Genomic DNA, 9700 nt, shown 5'->3' with positions numbered 1-9700 from the left:
AAGAATAGCTGGCTGCTTCCAACCCCGCCTTCTATAAGTTCTTGGATAATCGTTTCAGGATAATGCCTGCTGCATCTTCTATCCGTCGAAATAGACAAATCTGGGTGGGACAAATCCAATGCGTACGAAAAGTAAGCAAATTCTAACACTGAACCATTGAATGAGGCAACACATTTATTTTGATTATGATGACGTGGAAGAAGTCATGCGGTGCGAATCGTCACCCACACAACAACAATATCTACGCATCGAAAACACTTATGTTTGGATTCAGATCTAAATATATCTCGAGAAATCTTTGTACATGTAACCAAACACACATGTTATGATGTACCGAGTCAGTGTCATTGACGTCTCTACACTCTAGGCTTCGGACACGTCATCTCCCTCGTAATTACCGAACCACCAAAATCTTTTCCAGAGTTTTGTTTCTCTGTCTACCTTTTGAGTTTTTAAGAGAATTTGAAGATGGATTCTGCAGAGAGCGAGTACAGGTGTTTCGTCGGAGGCTTAGCTTGGGCCACCGACGAGCAATCTCTCGGAAGAACTTTCAGTGAATTCGGAGAAGTTCTCGATTCCAAGGTCCGTTCAAGACGACCCGGATCGGAGTAATCTGACCCGGCTCTGTTTTCATTTTTCGTGTTAACTTTTTTTTTTTTCACTCTGTTATTAATTTTGTTAACTCGTTACATCAGTCCGTACGTTTCGTCATCTTCTTATTAGATTCTTGTGTTGTGTGATACGTTTAATTTAAAGATTTAATGTTTTTTTTTTGTTGGATCAGATCATTATTGATCGTGAGACAGGGAGGTCCAAAGGGTTCGGATTCGTGACTTTTAAAGATGAGGAATCGATGAGAGCTGCGATTGAGAGGATGAACGGTCAAGAACTTGATGGTCGGAACATCACTGTCAACGAGGCTCAAGCTCGTAGTAGTCGCGGTGGTAACGGCGGTGGATATAATCGTGGAGGAGGTGGTTACGGAGGTGGCGGTTATGGAAGTGGTGGGGGTGGATACGGAGGCAGGCGTGATCAAGGTGGATATGGTGGTGGTGGTGGAGGATACGGAGGTGGTGGTTATGGAGGTGGGCGTCGTGAGGGTGGTTATGGTGGCGGAGACGGAGGTTACGGTGGCCGATCCGACAGTGGAAACTGGAGAGAATGAGCCTTGTGTCTCTGTTTGCTTTTGGCTCTGGTTTTGATCTTTTGTTTATTTGGTTTGCTTATGTAAAAAAATAAAATAAAACGTTTGCTGCTTTGTTAGATTGAATCAACTTTTGTACAACACAATAATACAATCAAGTATTCTACAAAACACAACATAACACTAACACTGAAAAATCTGGAGTCTTAAGTTTGGGTAATATTTGCTTTTTAAATAGATCTTGGGCATCTGCTGCTCATTTTAATGGATGTGGGTGGGTTTAGATAGACAGTGGAGGGAATATACAATTTATAGAGATCAGAAATACCACTCGACGCAAATTAGCCCTGCATTCGGAATTAGAAGCACTGCGATGGACAATAGAAAATATGCTTTAACACTTGACATGTCAGAACTTTGGAACAGACGGTAAGAACCTGATCGCAATGATAAAAAACTTCATGCTTGACCAAACTTTACGACGGAATTGGAAAGGATAGAAACGCTTCCAATATGCTTTCCGGACTTCAGCATCATTCATGTACCAAAAGTGCGCAATCATATTTCAGATTTCTTAGTTAAAACTGCGAGATCCTTCCATAAGAAATTACTTTTTATTAGTTGTTCTATTTCGGTCTGGTTATCCATGCCACCTCTAGTTTAAATAATAGAATGGCCTATCGACATTAAAAAAAAAAACAAACCGGGGACAAACGTTACACATAATCTTCGTACTGCGTCTGGAAACGCTTGGACTAACTAACTAATGTTTGTATCATTCAAGAGACAAGAAGAGAGCAACGTTCAAACCTATCAACGTTGATTACAACTCACAAGTCTTCCGTCTCCACGGTGAAAACTCCTTTAAAATTTTCAGTTTCTACTCGTCAAAATGCAGCACATCCACATGTTCATCTACATCGCATTCTCGTATCTCCCATTTGTCTCCGTCAACTTTGAACACAAAGAGAAGCTCGCTCGAACTTGGAATGTGAACAATGATGTTACAAGTTACATCTGCCATAAACCTCATGGGTGTAGGAAGAGGCCTCTCGTCCAACTTCACTGTCAGAATCTCCAGTAGCTCGGTAAGTGAAGTAGGCAGGCACTGATCCATTGGGTAAAGAAGCGCATGTCTACAAGCTGATGCAGTGATGATGGGCGTCTGTCGCATAATTATTCAGGTCAGAGCAATTGGTATAGTTAATATGTGTCTCTAAATGATAAAAGGAGCATTCTACTCATGGACTTACAAACTCTTGCATAGAATAATGATAGAAAATCCGGAAGCTGTGGGAGTAACGAAAGCTGTCTCCACTCGTTGAATATGACTAGACACGACGACAAGAGTTGTTCTTTACCCATGCTGAAACCTCTTGTATTTCTGTATTTTTCAAGTACAGCATTGTGATGAGATCAAGAGCATGCAGAGATTTCTGAAGGTTTATTACACATATGCAAATCATCAAGACGAGGCCATGACCTTATCGAGAGAGGCACTTCTTCTATTGCTGTTCCACTGAGCTTGAGGACTTGAATGTTTGTGGAAATATTAGGAAAACATTTCAGCAAAGAGCAATCAGTGAGATCAAGTTCACTGAGAGATTCCATGTTGATGTTTGTTGGAAGAAACTTTAACTTGGAACACCAAGCTGGAGCAATGACTGAGATCCAGTTTCTGGAGAGTAGTGGCATTTTTGATGGAACAGGGAAGCGCTCTTAGACTTGAGCATCAGGGAGTTCCGTCAAGTTAACTAAATAACACAACCAGGGAGTTCCGTCAAGTTAACTAAATAACACAACCATTTTAGATTTTTTCTTTTAGTGACTCATATGAGAGAAGTTGTAGCCTAGAAGGTTTCCACACACAACGATTGTGATTTGACACAAGGGAAGCAAACTTCATATCCAAACAAGTTCGGTTACGATTCAAGAGATTAGAACACTCGTAAGAAAGCTAATTCTAAATTCATCTGAAACTAAAGATTGCAGCAGAGTGGTGCAATGACTAGAATAGCAAGCCTCTCTCTCTATCTCATAGCATAGAAGAAGGTTGGTGGTGTTTCCTGATTCGGCTTGAACGTCTCACAGGTGTTATCATTTCTTCCTCTCCATCTCCCTGCAGATATATATATATATATATATATATATATATATATATATATATAATTTGCTGGTGTTAAGACGATGCAAAACTCTAAAAAGTGAAAAACGTTTTTTAACTTACACTTTTGATGGGTATTTTCTCATAAGTGGTGAAACTTCCGTATGAGAAAGAGCCTACAGAGTATTCTGATGCTGATGATGCCATTGATTCTCTCCTCAACTTGCTGCTGCCTCCTAGGCTTTGATGTTCCTTAGGATCTTTGTTGTTGCTGAGGGATGAGCTCTTTTTATGAACACTGTTACTTATCCTGTCATCAACTTCTTCTTCTTCTGCTTGGACATTCAGTGAAGTAAGCTTTTCTTTCACCAGATTCTCCACTGGCACATGAGCCAAGTTTAGCTCCACTGGTTCAGGAGCCACGGGCTTTTCCTTCTTGGTGAATAAGAAAGCAACCGCTGCGAGTAGAACAACCATCACGGTCGAGGACAATACTATCATTGCCTTATTAAATGATCTTGCTTCAGGATGAACATCTTCACTAGTTTCTGCTGCAATTTTCCCAAGGCCATTTTCTGATCCACTTTCAGCAGCATTAGCCACAACCTCATTCTCTTGCAGTTTAGGATAAAGACCACCATCACTTGTTTCTGCTGTGATATCCCTAAAACCTTCTTCTCGTCCACTTTCAGCATCAGCTAAGACACTCTCTACTTGCTGGTGCGCTTTGATGATGGCAGCGGTTTCAACATCATGCTGGTTAGTGTAGATAGCTTCTATCTCAACCTGGTTCGTTTTGATTGATCCAGTTCCAAGATTTTCTTGAGATTCAAGACCTTGTGAACCATTGCTTACTTCAGTAAGAATCACCTCAGGTTCTTCAATCACTATAGCTTCCAAGTTCTCTTCTCCTTCCTTCAACTCTATGTCTGTGCTTGGTGACATCTCAGTCTGTTCTCCACCACTTTCCTCCTCAAGTTCATAGTCATCCTCAAGACTGTTTTCACCTCTGACCTTCTCTTGTAATGGTTCTCCATTGATTTCAACTCTTGTTGGCTGGAAAACGGTATTCTCCTCTTCCAAAGTATAGGTCAAGTTATGAAATTGCAATGGAGCATATTCCTCTGTTCGCCCTCCTAGACGTGAGATCATCTTACCCACGTACACAAGTGATGATTCTGTCGAAGTCCAGAGCCTTTCACTCAACTCCTCCAACTTGTTAGCTTCTGCAAACTCTTTGATGCCTTTTGGGAGATTGAACTCGTACGAAGGTGATTCTTCAAGGATTGAAAGTCCAGAAAAGGTCGCTGAAACCAACAGATACCCCAAAGACATAGCCAGAAACCAACCAAGGAACCTGAATGGTCTGAAACCTGACTGTTTTGGAACTCGACTTGTCTCTTCAATGCTCTCACAAACAACTGCTTCATCACTCTCTGCATCCTTCTCTTGTTCCTCGGCGGATGACGACATTTCAGTGTCGGAAGAAGAGCTTTGAGAGATGAAAAGCTCATCCAGCTGCTTCTCAACTCTTGGATTAGGCCTGTAATGAAGGAACTGAGGCCTCGGCGACAGATAATTCATCTTGGGATCATAAGGAGGCAGCACTGGACCAGCTTCACGATCTGCAAACTCAGGAGATGAGTATGGAACAGAAGGGCGAGGGCTAATCCTGAACCTTGGATCAGAATAAACAATCCCCTTGTCCTCATCGAAATCAGTGACAGTCATGTCATGTGGTCGCTCAAACGGCTTCTTTTCAGCTGAAAATGAAACACATGAGTGATGGCTTTTGGTGTCCTCCTCAAAGGTTAGGCCCTTCACGTCAGACAAGGATCGAGTGACTTGGTTTTTATCAGACAAGACTCGCTTCCTTGGAGATGGGTTGATTTTGGAAACAGCAGAGATTGTTGGGGACATGAAGTTCTTGGAACCTTTTGGAGTTGGAGGGGCTTTGGTCTCGTTCTCTTTGTCGCTAAAGTCTCTGCCCCCAAAAGATTTCCTCCGAGAAACATCTGACCAACACACACATCACAACACCCAACTATAACGAAGCTTTTAAGTAAATAAACTTAAGAAACCTTATCATAATCAAGTAAATAAACCTTATCATAAGCTTTTAAGTAAATAAACTATAACCCAACACCCAACACCCAATACTCAGTAATCAAGAAACCTTATAAATCCTAACCTGAGGGGACGTTGACTTTAGAGTTGACCGGAAAAGGGTTGCCTCCGAAACTCCGGCGCAAAGGATCACCGGCCTCGGAGTTTCTGGGTTTAGGGTTTGGTCTGTTTGGGATAGGAGGAGAAGCCATGAGATGATGAGAGATCTTTTTCTTGTTCGTTCAAGTAAAGAATTAGACCGACCAAGAAACCGCAAGTTCTCAAGAAGGACAGATCTGAGGATTTTGGAAGAGGGAGAGATTGTGGAAAGTGAATCGTAACGGCTACTTGGAAAGACGGATCTTATGATTTTAAACGACGGCTTTGGATTTTTTTGACCGTTGGAGGAATACTAAAAAATAGTTATTCAAAATGTAGAAATCTGCTCAATCAATTTTTTTTTTTTTGAGAAATTGGCAAAATAGACATAATAAAAATGTATTTGTGCCTTAATACCTTTGTATTACTTGATCAATTTTGAACATAGCTACCTTCATTTTAACAATAATAATGATTAAAAATTCTATATATATCAGAAAATATATATAAAATATCAATATAATCATGAGAATAATATACATGTTTTGATATACAAAAACTGAATTCCAAAAACAAGTTGGATATTGTTATAAATCCATTGTATGGATATGTGGATTTCCATTAACCATCAATGAGGTTTACATCCGATCCGACTATCCGGTCCGTCTACACCCGTCTCCGGTCCGGCTACATTCGTCCAAGACTAGTCAAAATGAAGACTCATACAACCGGAGCATTTATGAGCTTTGACCAAGTCTGTATCTTTGTAATGAATGTAGTCAATATGTATTAAATGTGTAGATTCTCTCATTTGCTGTAAACCATTGTATGAACCTCCACTATATATTGATAGTGAGAGCTAATGAGAAAGACACAACTTTCACAGCAACACTTCTCTCTTATTTCTAACACGTTATCAGCACGATTGTGCTCTCCACCTGAGAAAGCTCTCTCCGCTGGCGTTCCCCTTTCCGGCCAGCTCCTCCGGTGGTCAGCCTTTGCTCCACCGGCGCTCAGCCTTCTCTCCACCAGGCCACCTCTCTCTCTCCGCCGGAAAACTCCTCTCTCTCTCAAATTCCGGCCAACTCTCAGCCTCTCTCTCACGGTGGTCCTCTCAGATTCTTGTGGTGAAAAAGGTAAACAAATCAAAACCTTGAAATCTAAAGAACACCATTATATCTGAAAGAAATCTAGGATCTATATGAATCCATAACTTATAAACAATCTATGGATTTAAAATATTAATCTTGTTTCTATGATCCATATGATCCATATGAAACTTGATTCTAAAATTATTTTGAATCCATAAAACTTAAAATTCTCTAAAGGTTCTATGTTTCTCTAAAAACTTATAAACTTATTAAAATACCTAAAGATCTATATGAATCTTGTTTATAAAAACTTATGAATCATAAAATTATTAGAGAAAGCTTAAACCTTTTGATTCAATCCTTTTGTTTGGCCATTTTACCAGATGTGATAAACATAAGTGTATAATCTGGCCAAAACAAAACTCCATCAAATCCTTGCTGTGCCATTTTCGGCCAGATCCCCTAAAAATCAGTCAACCCATCAATAAAATCGAAATTAAATTCATTCATTGCATATCCTTGACTGTTAATATTTGTTTTGTAACTGTCAAAATTTTAAAAACCTTTTATGATTTTTATAAATGGATAATCGATTTTATAAATGCTTGTTTGATTTTATTAAATGCATATCTTTGACTGAAAATTATTTCTAAAGTTTTATAAGCCATAGTCTTGTCTTAAAATTGATATGTCATAAGGTAGAATAAAATCTGTTTGAAATCATTTGATCATATTGTTGTTAATTAAACCAACCATGAACCGATTTTATCTCATACTGAATTTTGATCACATAGTTTGCTACTTAAAATAAAACTTGATCTAGTTTCATCCTTGAACCTGATTCTGTGATTAAATTATGTACTGATCATTTGCATACCTGATAGCATCATTTAGTAAATCATTAGATCGAACTTGAATCATCCATGAACCGACCTTTGCATGCATCCAATTATCATATTGTTAAAACTGGACATAGGTATCACATAATTGAAACCAAACATACATGTTCGCATAGCTTTAGCAATGATGATACTAGTGCGTCTGAAGTGGTTCATGTTGTTTGCATCTAAATGATTCACATTGTTTGCATATAGTTAGACAAAATCGGTTTCCATTTAAAATTTAGTACATTTGCTTTATTCGAAATTATAAACCAAGTTTTAACCGATTTTGAAAATCTACTTTGGTTTACAAATATCTTGAACATTATAAAATTTATTTGTCTTGTCCATGATGCATTTTAATCCATCCATATTGATTGACAAAATTTTTATCTTAATGCATATAAAATATTTTCTGAAAATAAAATGCATAATAAACCATCATTATTATAAATCATCAATCTCCTTGGCATATAAATTCAAATCCTGAATTGTATTATGAATCCTTACTCCTTTATGGATATTTGATTCAGATGTCGAAAATCAACAACCTTGAATATGCTTCCCTCAATCTCTCCAGAAATCCACGGCCACGTGGTTGAAACCCATGGTTACGACCTTGCCATCTACCACGGCCTCTCATGCGACCACGGTATGACTCTCTTGGAGTCTCATCCTTTGGCTCTACGGCCGCATGTGCCTCAGGCAATGCTTTAGCACCAGGAGGCCTTAGCTCACTGTTCATAATGAGCAACTAATTGTTTTGCTCAGCTAGCAACAAACAAGAGATTAAAGCAGCATAAGTGGAGAAACTCTTCTCTCGGTACTGTTGCTGAAGCACAACATTTCTGGTGTGGAATGTTGAGAATGTCTTCTCCAACATATCAGCATCAGTAATAGTCTCACCACAAAGTTTCAACTTTGAGACTATTTTGAACAAAGCCGAGTTATACTCTTCCACAGACTTATAGTCTTGGATTCTCAAGTTTCTCCAATCATAAAGGACTTTTGGCAATATCACAGTTTTCTGATGATTAAATCTGGTTTTCAACTCTGTCCAAAGTTCCAGAGGATTCTCAATTGTGAGATACTGGTCCTTGAGACCTTCAGCAAGGTGATGGCGAATGACAACAATTGCCTTGTAATTATCCTTGTCTGATGGCTCAGTGCCTTCAGTGATAGTATCACCAAGGTTTCTGGACCTTAAGAGGATCTTGGTATCAAGCTCCCATTGGAGGTAATTATCTCCGGAGAGATTGAGGGAAGCATATTCAAGGTTGTTGATTTTCGACATCTGAATCAAATATCCATAAAGGAGTAAGGATTCATAATACAATTCAGGATTTGAATTTATATGCCAAGGAGATTGATGATTTATAATAATGATGGTTTATTATGCATTTTATTTTCAGAAAATATTTTATATGCATTAAGATAAAATTTTTGTCAATCAATATGGATGGATTAAATTGCATCATGGACAAGACAAATAAATTTTATAATGTTCAAGATATTTTTAAACCAAAGTAGATTTTCAAAATCGGTTAAAAATTGGTTTATAATTTCGAATAAAGCAAATGTACTAAATTTTAAATGGAAACCGATTTTGTCTAACTATATGCAAACAGTGTGAATCATTTAGATGCAAACAACATGAACCACTTCAGACGCACTAGTATCATCATTGCTAAAGCTATGCGAACATGTATGTTTGGTTTCAATTATGTGATACCTATGTCCAGTTTTAACAATATGATAGTTGGATGCATGCAAAGGTCGGTTCATGGATGATTCAAGTTCGATCTAATGATTTACTAAATGATGCTATCAGGTATGCAAATGATCAGTACATAATTTAATCACAGAATCAGGTTCAAGGATGAAACTAGATCAAGTTTTATTTTAACTAGCAAACTATGTGATCAAAATTCAGTATGAGATAAAATCGGTTCATGGTTGGTTTAACAACAATATGATCAAATGATTTCAAACAGATTTTATTCTACCTTATGACATATCAATTTTAAAAACAAGACTATGGCTTATAAAACTTAAGAAATAATTTTCAGTCAAAGATATGCATTTAATAAAATCAAACAAGCATTTATAAAATCGATTATGCATTTATAAAAATCATAAAAGGTTTTTTAAAACTTTGACAGTTACAAAACAAATATTAACAGTCAAGGATATGCAATGAATGAATTTAATTTCGATTTTTTTGATGGGTTGACTGATTTTTAGGGGATCTGGCCGAAAATGGCACAGCAAGGAT

General features: G+C 38.0%; 3 protein-coding genes across 3 annotated transcripts; 1 reads left to right on the top strand and 2 right to left on the bottom strand.

Moving 5' to 3' along the window:
* Nucleotides 1-315: 315 nt before the first annotated feature.
* LOC103846048 (glycine-rich RNA-binding protein 10) lies at nt 316-1315 on the top strand. Its single transcript, XM_009122975.3, has 2 exons — nt 316-582; nt 785-1315. The coding sequence occupies exons 1-2, from the start codon at nt 469-471 to the stop codon at nt 1163-1165; spliced, it is 495 nt and encodes a 164-aa protein (XP_009121223.1). The 5' UTR covers nt 316-468; the 3' UTR covers nt 1166-1315.
* Nucleotides 1316-2929: 1614 nt separating this feature from the next.
* Nucleotides 2930-6379, bottom strand: LOC103846047. The gene is made up of 3 exons (XM_009122974.3): nt 5440-6379; nt 3372-5263; nt 2930-3263 (listed from the first exon to the last, which is right to left on the bottom strand). Exons 1-3 carry the CDS (start codon nt 5564-5566, stop codon nt 3180-3182), a joined length of 2103 nt encoding a protein of 700 aa, XP_009121222.1. The 5' UTR covers nt 5567-6379; the 3' UTR covers nt 2930-3179.
* Nucleotides 6380-7954: 1575 nt separating this feature from the next.
* On the bottom strand, nt 7955-8719 carry LOC117126644. The gene is made up of 2 exons (XM_033275246.1): nt 8253-8719; nt 7955-8162 (listed from the first exon to the last, which is right to left on the bottom strand). Exons 1-2 carry the CDS (start codon nt 8717-8719, stop codon nt 7955-7957), a joined length of 675 nt encoding a protein of 224 aa, XP_033131137.1.
* Nucleotides 8720-9700: the final 981 nt, after the last annotated feature.

This window comes from Brassica rapa, chromosome A07, assembly GCF_000309985.2.
Source record: "Brassica rapa cultivar Chiifu-401-42 chromosome A07, CAAS_Brap_v3.01, whole genome shotgun sequence".
Taxonomy (NCBI): Eukaryota; Viridiplantae; Streptophyta; class Magnoliopsida; order Brassicales; family Brassicaceae; genus Brassica; species Brassica rapa.
This window is presented reverse-complemented; position numbering and strand designations above follow the sequence as displayed.